The sequence below is a fragment of the Trachemys scripta genome, chromosome 3 (assembly GCF_013100865.1).
Source record: "Trachemys scripta elegans isolate TJP31775 chromosome 3, CAS_Tse_1.0, whole genome shotgun sequence".
In the NCBI taxonomy this organism is placed as follows: Eukaryota; Metazoa; Chordata; order Testudines; family Emydidae; genus Trachemys; species Trachemys scripta.
In genome coordinates this window covers 146,224,645-146,247,729 of record NC_048300.1, presented here as the reverse complement: position 1 = coordinate 146,247,729, position 23,085 = coordinate 146,224,645, and the positions used below count along the sequence as shown (strand labels likewise).

Here is a 23,085-nt window from a genome sequence, read left to right as displayed (position 1 = left end):
AAGCTTCTTGGGATGCAGGTAAAAAAATGCACACAAACATATGGAAATGCAGGAATAGCCTTGCTTTTCCAGCTGCAGCTGCAGCACTGATTTTAGAACCGCTGATACCATGTCTGAGCCAACAAGGATTATGGCATTGCATCAGAGAGATTAAGAAAATAAATAAAAGATCAAAAGAAAAATTCCTATTGATATTAAAGATCACATTTGTATTTCCTTATGATAGTATGCCTTTGGCATTCTAGACTCTACATAGACAAAACCTAAAAGGCATGTACAATATCTGGCACAATATCTGGGGAACATTAAGGAATGGGAACACCAAATCCAAGTCACATTCAGCAGCAAAAACAAACTTGTCTCTGGCAGTGACATCACAGTCTAGGAGAGCTTTCCCTGCTATGGAATACATTCTGCTTTAAAAACAAAATGATCATTAACTTTAGACTTGGCATCTTGAATACATTTGGGTGAAAAATGTAATGTGGGAATTAAAATATCCTTATCCATTATAAATCTGCAGACAGCACTTCCTAACCAACTTGCATGGAATACATTTCAGCACCTGGCCTGAAGACCGATGTGCTGGAAAGGGACACCGAATTATTACGAACCGCCTGTAAGTTAGTAGATTCTATTTGTTTTAAACATCGCTTCTTCCTTCAAGTATATGTGTTTGTTGCCAATTGGACTAGAGGTGACAAAACTGAGATGGATCAGTTAGATAAAGATGTTTTTCCCTTGCCTCTTTGAAGCTTTATTGTACTATTCATGATACTGGCAAGAAATCAGGGTCTTACTGACAGCCCTGAAATCCATTCCCCAGTTGGAACATTTCAGAGATAATGTCAATCTAAATGTATATTGTGGCTGAACAATGATCTGCCACTGCAAGATGATATGCTGTGAGGAAGCAGCGCTATTTACCACGGTTGTCACTGATTTCTCCCATATCACTACAGCTAAGATTGTCAGAATTTCCTTATTATAAACCTCTCTGTACAGAGGTCATAAGATTTTCATCTGGCTGAGAATGTTTACATTCTGTATTGCTTTGCTCTCCGTCGACCCAAGGTTATCTACCAGCATTGCTCCTCTCCAGGTAACAAAGTGGAACTGTACTCCATTGATTTCATTCGACCATAATGACAAGGAAGGACAGCTGAAGATAGAAAGGACTGAGATCCCTCAGCACCTGACTCCCTAAATCCAAATAAATTGATCAAATGGGAGACACTCCTCTGATACCAATAGATAAATCCAAAGTTATGGTCCACTGAACGGTAGGGAAAAAACAAGATTATTGCCAATATATAGTACTTTAAAGGGAAATCCCTTCCTTCACTAAATCTCCCCGGGGTGTCCTTATGCAAATATACAAGGTGGGGGGAAGGGTTTCTTTACGCTCCCCCTACCATGTACCCCAGTAAGGAAGAATCTTCCCCTAATAGCTCAGCTACAGAGGCATTTCCAGAAAAGTAACTAACTCAAGGTCTTTCTCCTAATCTCATAATTCTCCTTCAATCAACTCAGCTGGATACAGACTCTGGGCCAGATTCAACCCCAAAACCAGCTTGGAATGCAGCAGCTTACACCCTGGCTGAACTTGACCTCTAAGTCAGCATGCGTATTTCAGTTCTAAATAGGAATATAGGCACTGAGATCCTATAGATCCAGAATGAGGAGTGACTCTTACTCCATAGAACCCCACTGATACCTACTGGCTGGAGCAGAGTTGTTTAACAGCAGTCTTTCTAGGTACATCAGCTGTATAGGCCTCTACCCTTACTCAGGAATAGTAGGCTATATTTAGTACCAATTCATTTGTGTCTCTAAAAGCATTGTCTTGATTATCTTTTCTGAGGATTCACCTCTAAAGACTAACCTTTCTTTTAAGCACTCTGATGAGAAGATAAAGCAAGTAACAACATTAAAATTAGATGACTCATGTCAGAATAGTGCATTAATAGAGGTCACTTCCCCTATCTTTGAAATAAATTTGCAGTGGGAGCTGCGGGGGCTGACTAGTTTGGAAAGACATCAAAATCTGGAAAAGATCATATATTGCTAATAACATCTCCATGCCTTATCTCAACAAGTGTTTAAAAGCATGACAAATTGTGCCAGAGGCTAGAATAGTATCAGTTTCTATTGTGTTTGCTCAGATGCTTTCCATAAGGGTATAACCTGCTTAATGTCTCCTGAATTAATGCCTACGCAAACAGTGAATACATACATATATATGTTCAGTAGATGCCTGTAATATGTTTATGTACATAATTCCACTAAATTATATGAGTGATGAGTGAGTGAAAAATAATGACTCTATAGTAAGCTGTCTGCCACCTCCACTAGGATTTGTCCCATTTCTTGGTTTCCATTAAGTCATCATTGGCTGGAAAAATCTATTAAGATTCAAATGTAAGCGTGTGAGAGAAACCAGAGCAAAAAAGAACTTTTTACTAGCCCTTGCTTTGCTAACTACAGTCCATAAAAAAGAATAGGCTGACAAGGTGACATATCGAAATTACATAATTTGTTTCATTCTTCCAGTCTTTAATTAAAATAATTAGTTTTCACAACCTGTACAAGATTTTAAATATTTCAATTCAACAACATATTTTTATGCCTTCCTTCTTGAGACAAACTTATAGCAGTTATTGAACTATCAAGTGTGCCTACCCTATATTTTATTATAATTATTAGGGGTGGGATTTTCCAAGGTGCCTACGGGAGTTAGTCCAGTAACTCTTGCACACTTTTGAAAATCCCACCCTATTTTTTATCCTTGTAACATCTTTTAGTTCCTGACTACTTTAAAATCAATAGCATTCATTATATATCTAGATCCAGGGGCGGCTCTAGCTTTTTTGCCGCCCCAAGCACGGCAGGCAGGCTGCCTTCGGTGGCATGCCTGCAGGAGGTCCGCCGGTCCCGCGGCTTCGGCGTACCTACCGCCTAATTGCCGCCAAATCTGCGGGACCGGGGACCTCCCACAGGCATGCCACCGAAGGCTGCCTGACTGCCACCCTCGCAGGGACTGGCACGGCGCCCCCTGCGGCTTGCCGCCCCAGGCACCTGCTTGGAGAGCAGGTGCCTGGAGCCGCCGCTGTCTAGATCCTTTGTTCTAATTTTATAGATTCATAGATTCTAAGGCCAGAAGGGAGCATTGTGATTATCTAGTCCAGTGATACTCGGGAGCCGCAAGAGGCTCTTTAATGTGTCTCCTGCAGCTCATGATTTTAAAACACTGTGTGATTTAATTATTAACCAGTCTAAGTTATTAACCAGTCAGGATGCTTTTACTATGGTATTAATCATTGTAGAATACTTGGTAAGTCATTTTGCTGTGAGAATAATATACATATATATATATATATATATATATATAGTATATGAAACAAAGAATTCACACTATTGTGGCTGTTTTGGGTAATATTGATCACTAATTTGGCTCCTGAACCACTGAGGTCTGAGTATCACTGATCTATTCTGTTTCCCGTGTAACACAGATCATAGGATGTCCCTGAATTAATTCTTGTTTGACCTGGAGTCCACTAATCATTTTTGTGGCTCTCTCTGAATTCTCTCCACTTTATTAACATCCTTTCTAAATTGTTTCCCAGACATCATGACAGAGGGGTGGCCAGGCAAAACATAAGTGGTGCTGCAACCCTGTGAGCCAGGTCACAATGGTAGGTCCAGTCCAGGGTCCACTCTATCCATAGGCAAGGTAGGCAGCTGCATAGAGCAGTGGACTTGGCTCTTGAACAGCCTCTCTATCCCCCTGAGGACCTCCACTCTGCACAGAGCTGGGATTAGGGTTGCGGTACTGGGGCAGTGAGTGTACATATGTAATGATGAGTCGCAAAGAAAGACTAAGGTGGGTTGCCTTAGTAAAAAGTTTGGGAACCGTTGAGTTAATCGGTGCCATGTTGATTTTGTGGTGTTCTAGTTTTTTAATCAGAATATCTTGTGGTACCAGGCCAAATGCCTTACTGAAGACTCAGTATAATATATCACCCAAAGTTGCAATCTCGGCAAAAAAGATATCAAGTTAATTTTGATAATCAATTTTCCATAAATCTATGTTGATTGGCATTAATAATTGCCATCCTTGTATTACTGTCCTTTAAGTCTTTATTAATCAAGTCCCACATCAGGCATTACATTATTTAGCCTGGGCTTTATGTCAGAATGATAGGCCCATAGTTATCTGGGTCATCCCATTTATCCTGTTAAAATATTGGAACAACATTAGATTTCTTCCAGTCTTCTGGAACTTCCCCAGTGTACCAAGAGTTAGTAAAAAATCAATATTAATAGTACAATGATCTCCTTGTCCAGCTCTTCTAATATTCTTGGATGCATGGTATGCAGACCTGCTGATTTAAAAAATGACTAACATTAGTAGTTGCTGTTTAATATCCTCTTGAGTTACTATTGGAACAGAAAGTTTTCTTCACCATCATGTAATATAACATCTGGTTTTTCCAAATACAGAATAGAAATATTTATTGACCATTTCTGCCTTTTCTGCATTGTTGTTGACAATTCTACCATTTCCAGGGTTACTAGAGTATTACTAGCATCTTTAATTAAGATTGCCTAATTTCCAAATTTGACCTTTCAGAATGAAATTTTCCAGGTCTGTTCTTTCGTGACAAATGAGGTGCTGCTTGTTGGTGAATATTGATCTGTGCACCAAATTATGATTTATGTATAGTAGTTCTCAGATGGTGTGTTGGAATGTCAGGAGGAGCAGACAGGTTCAGCACACTGCTCCACAGGAGAGAATCATCAAAAGACCTGTGATTGCAATGATGAAGCACCTATCACTGGGGTAACAGTCTGAGGCAAAAGAAAAACAGTCTGAGCCCTCCCATAACACAAACCATTGAGATATATTGTTATTAAGCTCAGACTCACAGAGGGAAGGCGGAGCTTGGAGAAAGGAGAGATCCTTTGAGACGGAGGAAAAGACTAAGCGAGAATCAAATGGAGACCAGACTGGGTCCCAAAAGCTCTTTGGCTTCCTAAAAGAATGCAAATTTGTTCAATTCTTTTCCTGTAACTCAAAAGGGAAGCCCAACTCATTTAGCTTGTACTGAAGGAGATTAGATTAAACGATGGGTATAGATTGTTTATTGTTTTGAAACCATTCTATAATACATTGGTTAATTTTCCTGATAGACATATTTGTCTTAAGATGACTGCTAGTCACTCTGGGCCTGGTCACAGGATTCCAAGAGAGGTTCAAGTTGGTGCCTGAATCCAATTATGCCTGCATGGTAATGAGCACTGGGCATCATGTGATTCCATCCCAAGACAGTTGTAAAGACAGGAGGCCTGGCCCCTGAGGGGGGGCCCACTCAGAGAGACCAGGAACGGGCAGAGGTGCGACCAGCCCCATAACTATGGCATTCCTATATTGGAGAGAGGATGGTTTTTAGAAAGTATGAACAAGTATGAGGAAGAGGAGAGTAAAAAAAAACCAAAAACACTTCTTCCCATTCTAAAATAAATATTTGCAATTTTTTTAACAGTTCTAGAACTGAAATGTCAGGGGGCTAGAAGGTAGGTCTTTAGAAAGAGCAGTCCTCACAGAGAAGAGTCTTTCAGTGTTTTCATGAAAATTGATTTGGCCATATGAATTGCAAATGATATTTGTTAGCATTTTTTGAGCAAGGTTCAAAGAGAAGTGACACTGCATGGGGTGCTTACATGGAATGAGACAGAGATACATGATGGAACTGTTGGGGGCTGAGTGCTTTTGAAAATCTGCCATTTCATTTAATTGCCTGAATGGGAGGTAAGGTTTTTGCAAAATCTGGGCCCAATTGGTGGGTGCTTGGGACTCTTGAAAATCTGGCCCATATCACATTCAGCACCAATTAGTTTTAAGGTGTATAACATTCAACTGTATAACATTCAACCCCGATCAGTTTTCAAGAAGTTGATCAAGGCAAAATCTACTGTTTTTTTTACTCTCCTGGAATTCCTACAGGAGCTGTAACTTGTGTTTATCCGTAATGTGATACTCAAGGCTTGTCTACGCTACCCTGCAGTTTGGACTACTGGGGTGAGAATAGCAGCGTGTGCCAAAGTGCTGCGCTGCCTGTAACTTCCCAGTGTGGACACTGCAGGTGTGAACTAAAAGTTCCTAGTTCGTTTTAATGTGGTCCTTTTAAACAGGGCTCCTTTAATGTGAACTAGGAATCTTTTACTTCATGCCTGCAGCTTCCACACATGGGCGTTACAGGACTGCACTTTAGAGCATATAGGTATTCACACCCCCATAGTCCAAACCGTGGAGCACTGTAGACATAGCCTTAGTCTCAATAATGTTGCAAGATGACCACAATCCAAAGCATTGTGGATAATGTCAGGCAACACGCCACAGGTCAACATACTAACAAGATGAGAAATTATGGTTGTAAATTTAGTCTGCCAAAACTGAATTGATTCAAGATGCTTTAGAAATGTGTAGCATTTGCAGCCTTTTTGTGCCGGTGATGCTCCTGGAAAAAATATTCAAACTCAAATCAGACGTAACTGTTAAAAGCTGGGAATATTTTGAACGGGGACAAAACGTAATATATTGTTGGTGCTATAATGAGAACTTTCATAACTATTGCAGCTAGAGTGATCCTTACAACTACAAAAGCCAAGCAGATTAAGTAAATAAAGACATCCCACATCAGACAAAACATGATGATACACATAAGTGTAACGAAAACACATTTATACCACATCATACCTCAATTCATTCACTGTTTACAGAGAATGGAAACCTGAACAAGAATGCGATGATATATAAACCATCTGGGGGTTGTAAGTTAGTTTTTTGATCCTTCAGGACTTTGGCATAGTAACTTATTGGAGTTTTCTCCTTGCATATGTAGTGTATCATCTAAGAATCACCAAAACAAACGTTTCTATTGCTGCTATCAGACCATATTTCTACAAGACTCTTGTTATTGGGAGTTACCATTCAAATAATTTTCTGTGTTCTCATTGGCAAATGTTTATAGAACATTACATTTCCCACAGTGAATCAGATAATAGGTGGATGAAGTCCAGTATCCTGTCTCTGGCTGTAGCTGATAACTGATAAAAGGAAGATGGATCCTGTCTTTCCTGAACCCTGCTGATTATGAGCCTGACGGACTTCAATGGGTTTAGCATTGAGCCCCAAATGACCATATTTTGCAAGGGGATCTTGGACATGTTTGTGACAGATATGGCAATTTTCTGGAATATCCTTGAAAAACCTTGCATTAAGTTGGTATCTTTAGAGTACATTGTACTAAATGCAACGGTTAAATGTTATTGTGAGCATTAGGAAGTGTTGGGTACTTTTATTGAACAGTGGACCCGACAAGAATGGACTTTTGGATGCGCAGCATTACATGGTTTGCCTGGGGAATCTCTAGAGAGAGGTGAATGCAAATTCCACACTTGTAATTATGCAAAAGCCCAACCAGCCTTTTGAAGCTGTGCACTGATGAGGGGACCGTTGTCTACCAGTTACCTGTTCCTAGAATCTGAAGGCCAAGCTGTGTAAAGGAAAGACTAAAGGATTCATGGGGGTGCTTGTTCTGAGCTGAAGCTGCTATGAACTTGTAACAATAGAAACCCCCCTTTGTGCGGTTTGAAGAACTGACTCTGAGCAGAGTCTCAACTAGAGTTGGAGGGTAGGAGATGTGCTCTGGTAAGCTTATTAGCATGTGTATAGGTTCTTTTATTGTTTTTAATATGTTTCCTCTGTAATGCTTTCACCTTAAAAATAAACATGTAGTACCTTATAACTATGAACGATTATGCTGTTTATTGTCTCTAATGAGAAAGTAAAGAACAGATGCTGACCTATTTAGGCAGCCTGTCTCTGGTGGGAATGACACATTAAAGGCAGGGAACTGTGCAGCCTGGAAAAACCCTGGTCAGGAGGGAGAGAGACACGCTGGTCCCCACCCAAGAGAGCTGACGGCTGGCAGCCAGAAGTCTGAGATGGGTCCCCTTGTTGGACTATAGCAGGTGAATACAGGTGCAATTGCTTTGACCTGTGACATTATCAAAAAAGGAGCAATTTTTTGTATATTCCGCTTGAAGATGCCATAAACAACTTTAGGTATCTGTATTTATAAGCTAGCTACACTTTAATGTCTATTAAAAATGCACTACTGATTCTTGCTTGAATATTTATACCTGCCTCTGGAAATTTCCATTACATGCGTCTGACGAAGTGGGTATTCACCCAAGAAAGCTTATGCTCCAATACATCTGTTAGTCTATAAGGTGCCACAGGACTCTTTGTTGCTTTTTACAGATCCAGACTAACACAGCTACCTCTCTGATACTTTACAGTATTTATGATACTCTTGGACAAACCCTTCCTGTAATGTTTAGCCATGTCATTCAATACTCTCTGCCTGCTCTTAGCACTACTTTGAGTAAGAAAACATAGTGATTCCGAATGTAAAGGTGGAGAAGGAAGAAAAACATGTTTATTCTAACTAAGAATTTAAAGTGAGAAAGTGGAAGACTGAGCAATGTAATTAGACTAAACTCAAGACACTCCATCGCATACCCACTGATCAGAGCCACAAAACTGAAGCAGCTCTCTCATGCTGGATTTTCAAAATTTTCAAAGAAAACCTTTATTTCAGGAAGTCTGTACTAACCAGAAAATCTCTGTCTCAACCAGGGCTTGGTTGAAAGGTCTGCACTCAGATCACAGTTTTACCAACAACAAAATACCATGCTAGTGATCAGTCTCTAAAGGTGCTATTAATTAATACAGAACTACTGTATTGAGGTATTTCCTCTTGAGCCTAAATTCCAAAGATAATTGTCTGAAGTATCTTAATTATAAAGATATATCTGAAACTTATAATTCTCCAGTCATCACTTCTCATTCTGGTGCACTGGTGATAAAGGTGGTATACAATTGTCTTTAATCATATCCTTAAATTAGCTCAATGTAAACCAAATTCAATCACTGATTATACATGGTATTGCAAATTTTGTACATGAAGTTACTTGTGTGCAACTTTATCTGCATATCTTCCAGGAATAACTTGTAGTAGCAACCTTTATTTGAAACAGTGGGCCAGTTTTCTTTTGTGTTTTGTTGTACAAAATGGTCAGGTACAATCAATCTTGTCTTTATTCCTGTTGTGGGAAATTTATTATAACTCCAGTGACAAATTACTTTGGAAACTATCTTGAAAATCTATATAGCCAATCCCTTTATACAGTTTTTAAAATAATGAAACTGATTGAGTCTATATAGCCCAATTGTTGTAAATTTAGTGTCCTAATTTTCTAGGATCTGTATAATATTCCCCTCTCCCACATGCAACTGAGACCGTTGTTACCCTTGTGCAAACCTCCTACCAATGTAACATTTAATTCTCATTTTCATATTACAAATGATTAGGTTATATTAGATTTTTCATAATAGGCCATTAATTTAATGAGAGATAAGTCTGTATATTCTATCTGAAGATTAGTGCCGCATTTCATACACATCTGTTATTCAAATTGGCAAATACTGATGGCCATTTAAGGAATTCAAAAATAAAATATCAAAAAAAAATCCCTTTAAAAGCACTAAATAGATTATTTAACAAGTGGAAATTTCTCCCACTTTTAGAACCAGGTAGTGCCTAGCTCGAAGCTACCAACTCACACACCCTGTGCATCTTTGCCTTTTACTCAGGTGAGGTGGGATGACAGGTTGTGGCAGGGCAGGAGTGAAACCCCTTGAATGCCCTGCTAAAATGCTGGCTAAGCCCTGCTTTCAGGCAGAAAGGCCAGGGGCAGAGGCTCAAAGCAGCTAGCAGGGAGCCCAGCTGCAGGCCCTAACGAGGGCTGGCTCACTGAAATAGACTGAGCTAAGCAGCGACAGTTGGGCTGAAGACTGGGAGGGCTATAAAAGCCCTGAACAAAACTCAGTTGAGAGGCTAGCCTGGGAGGAGATAGGAGACTACAGCTCTGTCTCCTCACCACAGGAAGGGAGCCTCAAGGACCAAGAGACCCTGGAACGGGTTAAAAAGGGGATAACTGTTGGGGGATAAAGGGGACTGCACGGTGGTGTGATGTTGTGCAGTCTATATGGTTTTATAAAAATATGATAAGTGAATATAATGTAACTGGAATATGTGTCATGCAAAAGGTCTCTTGTTAGGTATTACAAAGTTTATAATCTACTGAGTGTGATCATGCTATTTGTATAAATGTACCACTCTTGTATCTAAAACTAGAAATATGAAATATAACTCTGAGGGCCTATTGTAATTATGTAAAGTGTGGGCCATTAATGATGGTTTGGAATCTTGATGATTCCCATTAACCAGGACCACTATCTGCAGATAGCTGTGTTTACCTGTTAGTCTTCCTGTATATGTGTGCTGGCAAGTGGGCAATGAAGTCTTGCAGTGACATGTGATCATGTCACCTGAACTGGAATCCATCTTTAAGCTGGTGCTTTTCCAGTGAGGGGGAGGGGGTGGAAACCCAGAGGGACAAAGGGTTCCCGCCTTATGCAAAAGATATATAACGGGGTGGAGGAGAACACAAAGGGGAGAGGAGCCATCATGAAGAATCCCCTAGCTACCACCTGAGCTGGAACAAGAGCTGTACCAGGGGAAAGAATTGTGCCCAGGCCTGGAAGGTGTCCAGTCTGAGAAAAACTTACTGAAGCATCTCTCAGGGTGAGATTATCTGTATTTAGCTTGATTAGACATAGATTAGCACATTTTATTTTGCTTGGTGACTTACTTTGTTCTGTCTGTTACTACTTGGAACCACTTAAATCCTACTGTCTGTATTTAATAAAATCACTTTTTATTTAGTAATTTACTCAAAATATGTATTAATACCTGGGGGAGCAAACAACTGTGCATATCTCTCTATCAGCGTTATGAGTTTTTGCCCTGCATAAGTTTTATGCAGGGCAAAACGGATTTATCTGGGTTTAGATAAATGGGAGTTGGGCATCTGAGTGCTAAAGACAAGCACACTTCTGTGAGCAGTTTTCAGGTAAATTTGCAGCTTTGGGGCAAGTGATTCAGACCCTGGGTCTTTGTTGGAGCAGACGGGAGTGTCTGGCCCGGCAACACAGGATGCTGGAATCCTGAGCTGGCAGGGAAAACAGGAGCAGAGGTAGTCTTTGTACATCAGGTGGCACTCCCAGGGGCTTTCTGTGATCCAACCCGTCACAGTAATAAAGCACAAGGGTGAAACACCAGAAGGCGGCATTTATTTTACCAGCTTAAGCACAGGGCAAGAAGGCAGAAACCGGTGCAGACTCTGTGACACAGATGCTGAGAGTCCAGTTCTCTCTCTCTCCCCCTACCCAGGCAGTTTAGTGAGGAGCAGGGTGGAGTGAGCAGAGCCTTGGCTACCTCTGACCAATGTGACATTTAATTTTCATATTACATTATGATTAGATTATGTTAGATTTTTCATAATGGGCCATTAATTTAATGAGAGATAAATCTGTATATTCCATTTGAAGATTAGTGCCACATTTCATACACATCTGTTATTCAAGTTGGCAAATGGATAGTCCTACTGATGGCTATTTAAGGAATTCAAAAATAAAATACCAAAAAAAAAAAAATCCCATTATATCTGGACAGAAGAATGGGAAGAGAATGAACTGCACCTGGTAAAGGAATGGCCCAGATTCCTTCCCCATGGAGCAAGTGGGAGCAATTCATTCCAGGGGTGGAATAGCTATGCACCACTTCATAATCAAAGCTCCATTTAGCCCTTAGCTCTTGTTTATAATTCTTACGGACCCATAGTAGCTGACCCCTTTGGTGATAGGTGTCAAGTACTCCATTAAAGAAAATGCACGCAAAGTTTGAGCACTGGCTTCAAGAAAGCAAGTACCATATCTGCCAATAGGGTGACCAGACAGCAACTGTGAAAAATCAGGACATGGGGTGGGGAGTAATAGGCACTATATAAGACAAAGCCCCAAATATCGGGAAATCTGGTCACCCTACTGCCAATAACTAATTAATGTACAGAGTACAAATTGTGCCAACATTTAAGTTCTGAGGCTAAATACTTTGCTACCTAATAACATCTCTACTTATCACATTGTATTAATCAGAAGTCCCTCCCTCACCTTTGTTAAAAGATTGTATCCATCATCTAAAAGGCACATCCTGAAGATTCACCTACCCCGTTGTGATGTTGGGAAAACCTCTAATATCAAATGGGTTTATTCAACTCTTTTAAAAATCTGTTAGCAACAGGTTACATTTTTATCTTTGGGTCCAATTTCTTTAGCACTTCCTCCCATTACCCAGTTATGGTTTGTGTGGCCAGTACAAAGCTTATAACCTTTCCCACTAGCAAGGAACACAAGCCAGGCTGATCTCCTTTTGCTTCTGATCATTCAAGCTATTAAACCCCTCACTTTTTTCTGTCAAGATATACTCTTGGGTAGTGATGTCACTGTATCTAGCCATGAAATGTATCTTCACACAGTGTGCAAATTATTTATTCCAGTTTATGAAGAATCTATCCATCATTCCCATCTCTTCATGTTACTTAGCATTTTTTCCTCCACGATATGAAAATATATTTTGAAAGATTTGGGGTTGGGCTCTTATAAACATAATGGAGCAAGTCCCTTCCCTAATCCACGGGTGTGAAAGACGCTGAGTATAGCATAAATGGTGTGGTTCTGCTGCCAGGAGAGATGAAAGAAACAGGATGCTGGGAACCTACCATTCTGCTAGGCCGCAGTCCCTGAACTTTTTCCCCTATGGGAGCTCCCATCTTTCCAGCATGCTTGAAGAGTTTGTAGGGAGGCTTGGGCAAAGTCAGTGGATCTGTGACTATATGGGTTGCATACCTCCCCCTATAAAGAGGACTGTAGCAGAGCCTTAAAGATGCAACAGCAACTCAACTGCCAACCCACAGCCCAAGGAGAAGGTTCCAGCCTTCCCAACAATTAATTATAGCTATTAACTATATCCCAAAACATCTCCTGACTTGCATAATCATTTAAATAACATCCCTCTTTTAGAGAAAGAGAGAGGATTTACTATTGTTCTTGACTGGATGGGGTTTGAATCCATGAACTTTAAGGTATTACAGCACGATCGTTAATTACATCTTTCCCTCCTGCTGCCTCATCCCTGGGACATCCTGCTGCCAGTTAGTTTATTGTTTTTCTTCTGCTCTTGAGGGCTTAATTTTCCTCCCAAGGAGGGAGGCAGCTCAGCCAACCAAGACCACTCCAACAGGTGGCCAGAAGGCAATGTGTCCACCATGCATCCTGCCATTCTGTCTTCTTTATTGCTGTGTCTGGGCCGCTGTTGCAGGGCCTGGACACCAACACCATAAAGCATTGTGACGGGTGAATGGGAATTCATTAAATGAGGACGGAGAAAATATTTCAATAAAATGAACCATGTATTCTTGACCTAGGTTTTGGCAGATCAGCCTGTGGGAATTTTTCATCTCTGTGAGCTTATTTATCCTAGCAAGGATGAATTCAAAAAACATTTCCTTGTAGGCTGGAGCAAGGGGGTTTTGATTTATCCTACATTTAAAGGAATTAATCAAAGTCCGTGCACTCAAAAGCTGGGCACAGCTTGATGAGTTCTTTGGGTGACCTTCCTTTATGAAATTCCTTATTGTAATGGCACAGTAGTGATACTGTTGAGGATGCACTTTCACTAGAAACCCTTATTCATAGCCCCCAAACAGGTAGATCCCAGCCATTGTCAATGCCCATAGAAACCTGGCCAAAAGCTGCTTTTCCCTGCCTCCTCTTAACCACTGTTCGTCTCCCAGATTTGGCAGGGCGTGGCATCAACTCTGGCTCCTCCAAACGTGCAGTCAGTTGTATTAGTTATTGCCCCTTCAGGGTGTGTGTGTGTGTGTGTGTGTGTGTGTGTGTGTGTGTGTGTGTCCGCACTCTAACCTTATTGAAATGTCATTTGTTTCACCAAATATTGGGAATGTATGACCTTATGTACTGCCTAACATCATAAACTATTAATCATTGGTGTATATAAAACAACTATATTTCTAGTTGAATTCATGAAACAGTCTAAGAACAGGCCTTCTTTGGGAAAGAAATGCTGTAGACAGGGAGAAAAATGTCCTTGCAAAGTTTCTTGAAAACTTGGGACAGTTATTTGAAATGTTTGGCGCTGGATTGGCTTTCGCTGCTATTGACAACACAGATAAGTTAGGCAGATTGTTTCATTTTAAGGAATATAACCTCAGGACACTGCTGCTGAGAATGTGTTGGCTGGGTTTTTGAAGTCCAGCAGAATTTTCTTTCAGCCGTGCCATGTACCAGGGCATTGCTAGTAGCAATACAGAGTGTTCATGGCATTCTAAGGGACTGCCAAGTAAAACTATTGGTGTCGTGCACAGCAAATTCACTATATTTGTCATATCATTAGAGTTCTTAGAACTGGAACATGAATGCTAAGGTCTGATATTGCTGTTTTTACATAGGTCAAAATCCCATTTGGGTCCTTAAGGACAAATCCCAGTTCACTGCAATCAGTGAGAATTTTGCCATTAAGAACAGGAATTTGTTCTTAAACTAGAAAAATCCCCCCTCCCTTCTGTATATATACACTAATGTGTTACTTTAAAGTTTGGGGGAATTGTTTTCCTTTCTTGTTCAAGCCATGGCTATGGTCTATGTAACTATTTAGCCAGAAAGGGGAAAATCCTGGCTTCCTTGAATTCAATGGGTTTTTTTCCATTTTCACAAAGAGAAAGTTAAGGGGTGACTGGATCACAGTCTGTAAGTACCTACATTTGTAAACAAATATTTGATAATTGGCTCTTCAGTCTAGCACAGCAAGGTATCACAAGATTCAATGGCTGGAAGTTGAATCAAGACAAATTTAGACTGGAAATAAAGCATAATTTTTGAACAATGAGGGTAATTAACCACTGGAACAATTTGCCAAAGCTCATGGTGGATTCTGCATCACTGGCAGTTTTTAAATCAAAACTGAATGTTTTTTTAAAAGATCTATGCTAGTTCAAAAGGAATTTTTAGGGGAAGTTTTATGGTCTGTGTTATGCAAGAGGTTAGACTAGATTATCACAGTGGACCCTTCTGGCCTTGGAATATATGAATCAAGAAAAAACCTTATATTGATCTGCAGTACAGTTGGATGTTCCTTAAACTTGTATTAGTTATGTCTAAAATATAAAAAGAAAAAGTAAGCACTCAAAGCAGCAAGAGGGGAAAAGTGAACAGAATTGAAAATAGCAGTAAGGGGACCAGTGGAAAAGAGATAAAGAAAAGGGCTAAATATAACAAGGGGCCAAATGCAAAGACAAACGTGAGCAAAAGGGGAAGAGAGGGGAGGAAAAGCTGTGCCGAAAAAGAGATTTGTGAGAGGATCTGATAATAGAAACCAGGTACTGCACAGTGTACAGAAATTTTGAATAATCTGCTGTTATCTACATAAAAGGCCAAAAAGCTGCAAATATTAAACAATATGTTGCAACATTCCAGTGGCAGTTGCTATGAGGCATAAACAGTAGACCATTATAATTGATAAACATCTCACATCTGTTTTACTTTAACAGCTGTAAAACTATTCTTACTGTAGGTATTTATCAGTTATACACGTCTGTTTATCCAAGACAGGAAAACTTTTATTATAATCAATAGTAAACTTACAGATGTCTTTATTATTGTGCCACGTCAATGAAGACTCATTCTGGCTGGTGTCTCTGGTAGAAGGCACTGGCCAGATGCCCTTTCTAATGGAAAAAAAGATACATATCCTTTCCTTTCCCCTTTCATGGTTATTTCCTGAACAGCTGAAGCTTTTCTACTTTCATCATAGCTGTAGCCATTCATAATCCCTCTCCCTCTGTATTTTATTTTCTGCTTAAGTATCTTGAAGGATAACATATTAGGAAAATGACAGAAAAGGAGATTCTATTTCTTATTGGTCTTTTTATTTATTTTTTTCCATCTTCATTTATGAATTGTTTAACATTATGAAAATATTTATTTACTAAAGAAGCATTTAAGATATAGCGTATGGCCATGATTTTCAAAAGGAACCAATGATTTGGTGGGTGCCTCAATATTTGGAAGCCCTGCTTTTGAGACACCTTAAAGGGGCCGGATATTCAGGGGCTGGGTGCTCAGCAGGTCCTAAAAAGTCAGAAGTCACTCAGATGTCTCCGAGGCCAGCTCTAGGTTTTGTGCAGCCCCAAGCAAAAAAAAAAAACCCTCTGAGAGCGCAAATGCCGAAGCAAAAAAAACCCACCCTGGAATTGTGCCACCCCAAGCATGTGCTTGGTTTGCTGGTGCCTAGAGCCGGTCCTGGGTGTCTCAACTGAGCATGCGGAGATCTAGCTACCAAAATCAGTAGTGATTGCTGAAAATCTTGGCTGTTCACATCCACAATTATTAGCTTAGGCTTAAATATAGTTCACACGTAAAGAAAGAACCATAATGGTCATGAGCTAGAGCTTGGAGGTGTCCATGACTGGCTAGTTGGGGGGGGGTGAAAAAATAGTATTTCACTGTCACATATTATAAGCAAAAGTTTGAGCTAAAATATGCTTGTAAAAACAACTTTAAAGCAAATCCACTGCAGATTGCCAGGATGAGGAAGATGGCCCACCATTTCTCTCTGTACACATGCCCAAAGAAATAGATAGGTCCAAAGTCTGCTCTCAGTTACACACTGGTGTGAATTCAGAGTAACAACATGAAATAAAAGTGTGACTGAGAGCAGAATGTGGGTCACAGCTCATACGGGCGATAATGCCTTTCCTCATTACAGTGCAAATAATATCTGCTGAGGGGTCTTGTCCCCAAATGAATGTTCCAAATTTGACTTCAATGGGCTTTCACCCCAAGTTTTGTAACCATCTGCTCAGGTGTAATTTGGAACAATGAACTCAGTTGTAGTGCCACTCTTATCCAACACACGACAAAACAAAAGAAGTGGAGTGAAAACCTATAATTCAAACAATGCAGGAAAAGAAGTTCAAGGATAAGTCAAATAAGATGCTTCTCTTATTTTCAGATTCTCATGTTGTATTCACCACTGAATCCATGTTTCTGCATTTACTGCTCTTAAGTGAATGTTGGCTAACAGGTTTCCAACTGAGAAGAAATCTCTAAAACAGAATTTTTTCATGTTTCACGCTGATTTGTATATCGCATAAAGAGATGACTGTTCATCTTTAAATTAGTTTTGCAAAGGGAAAAGCTCCTTTTCTTTTACCTGTAATGAACAGACAATTTGGCACTTTAGACTTCGTATTTGCCTGATGGCTGCAAAAGTCCAGTTTTTCACCTCGGGATTGGATACTTGAAATATGCGTGTTCTCCACTGATCATCAGTATACTGCAGGTTCATATAGTCTAGTAGGAAGTCCAAACCAAAATGCCATTAAAAATTGGTCATCCAATTTATATCCAAAGAAACACCTGGGGCTTCTACTCTCTTCCAGGTGGTGTAGAACTGTGGCCATTTTAGCTTTGATTTTGTTTTTCAGCCACATCACAGTCAGGATCTCAATGTCTTATTTTTCTTCACTAGAGCAGAGGAGAGTTTTGGGGAATGTGTAATTCCTTGCATTTTTTTTTTTTTTTTTTTTTTTGCAGTGGTAAAATTTGTATTGGACTTTGCTGCTGGAATTAATGCTCCACGCTGACTCATGTCAAGCTGTAACTTATTTATGTATTTATTTTCTCCAGAAGGGCCTGCCTGGGCTCCAATGGCAGCTCTGTGTGGTGCAGATGGTGGTGTCTGCCATGCACGTGGCAAAAATCAATCAGTATTCCTTTATGTTCCTCTCCTTTAAGTGTCTTAGCTTCACAGTCACTTCAGCTTCCCTTCAGCTTCCCTTCAGAAATCATTATTACTGCAAATACGCAACTGAAAAATAGGGGAAAAACAGGCTTTCAGTTGAAGTGCTATAGTTTTGCATTCTTGCCACTGAGCCCCTTTTGCCTTTATTTATTTGGTTTGCATACCAGTAGTTACACACTACAGTCACAATGTGTACAATTTTAGCCATTGTAAGTAGACAGCATTACCAGTGCTCTTGCAGTTTCTCCTATACTTGGTATCAGGAATGCAACAAAGAATCTGCTCTCTGTGTGTGAGTGTTTGTGGGTGGAGGGCGAAGGAATTATTTTCTTCACTAAGGTCACACCCTAAACATTCCATTCTAATCTCAGATGAGTGGAAGCCCCTGGCTGCCTACCTGTACACATATGCACAGTCACTGCCAAAAGACAGAGACAGAGAGAGATGTAGATGAGCTTAGAAGTGTGTCTTTAATCCAGCCCCTTGTTTAAAATTGCTAAACTAAATAAACTGTGCAATTGGCACATTAAGTTCGTGAGTTTCTTAGGAACTAAGGATTGTTTATATTTGCTTTATACGCTGTCTTTCTAGTTTCTATAACTGAAGGGCTTAGTTTCAGAAATACTTACCCAGAAGTTAAAGCTTAAAACCACAATGACATCCAGTCCATCCTGAAGGTCATTTCCCTGAGGCTACATTTTTTATTAAAGAAGGATTAATTTCTTCCTTCTCGCTGTGCCATATTAGTAAACACTCATTTAAATGCAGCCCAAACATTTCATATCACTGCCCCCAAATTTTAGAGGTGCTGGTAAGTGTCTTTTTTCTTAAAAAGTGAGTTTCAGAAAGAGAAGCTCTTTCTCAACCTTTGCTGTGGAGATGGAAGAAGCCCTGTGCTGATCTTGTCTGAAAAATAATGATTACCAGGAAAATCCTTCTTTCAGATTCATAGAATTGATCCTCACTCATTTCCCTCATATTTTTTACTGGGATTTCCATGCATTTAAGGAATAACTTGCAGATCTGAGAATAGAATTAAATCATAAAAATGTATTAACTATACATAAATATAGTTCTTATTTAATGCTTAAATCTTCTGTGTCTTCAGATAATCAAATAATAGCATCTAGGTTAAGATCAGTCTTAATAAAGGACATTACTGAATGGGCATTATTGTGCACTGCAGCTAAAAGGAGTTGGATATATTTAATAAAGAACTAATTTTAATTCTGTACTTTAGATAAGATATTTTGGCTATGGGCCTTTTCATTTGGTGGATAAATGGGAATACCTTCATGGAAGATTTGGGCATCTTTTTAAGCTTTCCCCAGGGATACATTTAATCCCTGAATCTGCAAGCAAGATTTTATACAATATTATTATTTTATACAGACACACAATTCAGTCAATTTTCTAAATTCCGATCAATCATTTTCTGCAAGTCGTAGGTAATGCTTTATAGAAAACTATCATGCAGAACACATTTTTATGCTTTACCTTTTGCAACTCCAGGGTTACACCAAACATAAGAACTTGGTGTCTTTGACTGTCCTTTGAACATTTCTCAGTTCATTAGATCTCCTGCTAAACTCCCTATAGATTACGGGCCCTAATTCTAGTCTATCTCTGCTACTTCACTTGTTTGGATTCCACATACTCAACCTGGCAGTTTACATAGCTGTGTTGTATATTTTGCATTTTAGGGCACTAAAAATTCAATGGGAAAAAAGCTTAATTTTTAAAAGCTAAGCCCTTACAAATATAATTTCACTATATTGTTCCCACTAGAGTGCAAGGATTGTCCAGTGGTGAGAGGGTGCTAGTCTGGAGACTTGCGCTCAATTCCCTGCTCTGCCACAAACTTCCTGTGTCACCTTGGGCATCTTTCCATTGACTTCCATTGGCATTGAACCAGATGCTACACTCATGGGGGATATAAGTACCTAAAATATGTAGATAGAGCACAATGAGCATGTGGCTAAGGGTGGAACAGGAGCCACCACCAGCCATGCTCTGCCTGCCACATAGTGACTACTTTTGAGGCATCCAGCAATTTTCTCACCCCCATTATTCCTCTGCTTCAATCTCCAGTGGCCTCTCTAGCTGCTCACCCATCCACTAGTCTCCTGGGGACCAATGAGGTACAGGGGATGGTGCAGCAATTGGAGCTCGGAGCCTCATTTTGTTTTTTCACCACCTGTGCTACAGGCTGAGTGATATTGACAGTTACTTCAAAATCCTACAGGGTGGGAGCCAACTAAATCCAGAAAGTCCACCCCCCACCCCCAATCAACCAATGTCACAGCCTCAGGGACCTGTTTTAACACTAGTAAAATTCCAAATTAATTTGTGGTCACTGTAACATCAGGAGGAGTTAATAAAGAAAATGTAATGGTCTCTGTGTGTTTGTTACATCTCATTCTTGTAACTTACAAGTCTGTATCCTCATGGCCCCATTCAAGAAATGATCATACAAAGTAAATTTTCAGTAGTTTTATTGAAAAATGCCTCCTTTGTTTCAGAAATAAATAATATAAGGCAGTGAAATTCACAATTTGCAGTTAAAATATAAAAGCAGCAATTCTATATCCATAGTCTTGCAAACAATTTCCAACTGCTTTTGATAACTAAGAAACATTATATTCTGAAAAAAAAATCCATACTAAATATACAACACAAACATGCAATTCCATCTCTGCAGGATTGACTGCAATTTGGCATAAATGTTAATGAGTCTACAAGGAGATTTAAAGCATTATAAAACTATATCCAGTTGATACAATGATTTCAGCTACATTACTTAAGATTTGTGGTTGTTAAAGGAGATGTATAAGAGCAATATATGCCCTGCAAGGTATAACTAAGGATAGAAAAAATTGGCAATGATGTAGAAGGAGTTGGTTTGCTTTTTACTAGACAAGGCAGACTTGTGATGTGACTTAACTGCAAACAGGCAATAAAAGGAGGAAAACTGTAGAGCTAAAGCAGACAGCCCTTCGAAAATTTGCAGCAGCTCTGGTTTTTGGTGTTTTGTGTTTTTTTTTTTTATTTATTTGTTTAAAGAAAATGCAGCATTGTGATAACTGAATGCACACATTAAGTTCTAAGCAGCCACTTTAAGCAAAAGTATTTTACAAGCATTTCAAGAGCAAGAACGAAATCTATAGTTACATACATTGCTATTCGCACATAAGCATGATACTCCTACAAGATGTGAGTGCATTTCTGATTTGAGAAGGTAGCATTGGAGAATATAGGATACACCCACTCTGTATGTATCTGCATATGTGAGCATAGCACAAACAAAAACAAACAACCAAAAACACAAAACAAGACAGATCTTTTATGGTTTTGTTTTTGCTTTTCTCGGTAATGATCTTTTCCAGCACATTTGTTCAGGGTAATCCTGGTGAATGCATTTCAACTTCATAGTCCTCATATTCATCCTCTCTCCTTTCTGACTCCATTGGTACTATGTAGGGCTCACTTTCGGGTTGATATGGTCCACTTTCAGGTACGTATGACTCTGGTTGAAAATAGTTGTCTGATTGAACATTATAGTTATCGCATGTCTTTGAATCCACAAATATAATGAAAGTTAGTTTGGCTACATAATGTTAGTTCAATCTTAATTTCATATAATAAATGTCTAAATTAATAATTCACTGATTTTTTTTCAGTTTCGTTCATGGAATTTTTTTGAGGGGGTGGGGGCAGGAGAGGCAGTAAAATTATAAGAAAAATGAGATTTGGTTTTGAAAGGCCTTCTAGGATCCAGCTCTTTATAACACAAGAAACATTGCAGAAACAGTCTTGAGGTGTTATGCAAGGGCCCAATAAATTGTTAAAAAATAAAAATAGTCTTTTACATCTACTTCAATCAATCTAAAAAAATACTTGGATTTGATTTAAAAATTAATTAATTAATTAATAGAGCAAATGGATTACATAAAAAGAAAATGTTTGACTGGCTTCTAGTAATGTTCTCTGAGGGTGGGAAATAAATGTACACATAACTATCACCAGTGGCAATATGCAGTACATGTCATTTTCTGATGCTGTTCCTCGTAACAGACTGAGTTACAGCTGGTGCTGGAGGAACACCAAAGACTATAGCAAAACAGAAGAAAAATAATTATAAAACTTTAGTATTTAGAACTGCAATTACAAAACCCAACAAGATTACATATACAAAAAGGCACATGCCCTGAATCAGACATGTTGATCACAAGCAACAGACAGGTAGATTTCATACAGAGTCAAAGATGTTATTCTGGCACAGAGCAAGCAGCAGCAGGCTTTAATGCAGAAGCTTAATGTAAAGATGTTAACTGATTTTAGTGGACACGATCCCTTACAAATCATTTACAAGCCACAATTAGTTTACTATTTACATAAGTCATTTCTTGTTTATCAGGTTAAATCTGTCTCCCACAATGGTGTTACTTCTGCTAGTTAGTAGTTTTATAAGCCTCCTTCAGTACTGAGGCTTCTGATGATTTTGGGGGGGTGTTAAAAATAGTTGTTTTTCTACTTTATTACTGAAATGCAACAGGCTTGATAATGAGTTGACATCACTGTCCTTATGCCATTCACGAATATTGTTAGTATTATATGAGGCCAACACGGTTCCATTTTAACCATATCCGTGGTGAAATATCCATACAGACTCATTTCCTACTAAGCACGTGCGCAAACATCTCAGAAACAGGTTTTTCATGTATTCAAACTGTAAGCAGCACTGGAGACTTAGAAAATGTGTTAGCCGGAACCTGAAACAGGTCAAAGATTATGTTAGTTTTTAAAAAGTCAGACTGCTGTGCAAAAATATAGTCATCCAACTAAAATACACAATGGTTAAGTCATACGCATATATCTATATATGTATACATAACTGTTCACTAGGAAGGATAGCACTGCTGCAAAATGGGTACAAGTTTAGCTCTTTTTCATTTAAACAAGAATCTTGGGTTAGATCTGTGCAAGTACTTGGCTTTTTACACCCAACAGTACTGAGTCTGTATACACATATATATATATATTTTTTTCATGTATACATGCACAGTATGCTAGTGGCAAACCATATCCAACATCAGTATCACATACACTAATTGTAAAATGCTACAGTGCACACATATGAATTTGTTAACAATACTGTGGGCCTGGACTTTCTTCATGAAAATGGCCCTGCAGGACTCTAGGTATAGAATATGTTATATTCTGAGTGCCC

General features: G+C 39.2%; 1 protein-coding gene across 1 annotated transcript in view; it reads right to left on the bottom strand.

The window, feature by feature from the left end:
• Positions 1 to 20,333: 20,333 nt before the first annotated feature.
• Positions 20,334 to 23,085, bottom strand: part of COL12A1 (collagen type XII alpha 1 chain) — a 134,351-nt gene continuing 131,599 nt past the window's right edge. The window contains exon 68 of the mRNA XM_034766198.1: positions 20,334 to 21,381. Within this exon, the coding sequence (XP_034622089.1) occupies positions 21,251 to 21,381 (131 nt within the window). The 3' untranslated portion in view covers positions 20,334 to 21,250. The remainder of the gene's footprint in view (positions 21,382 to 23,085) is intronic.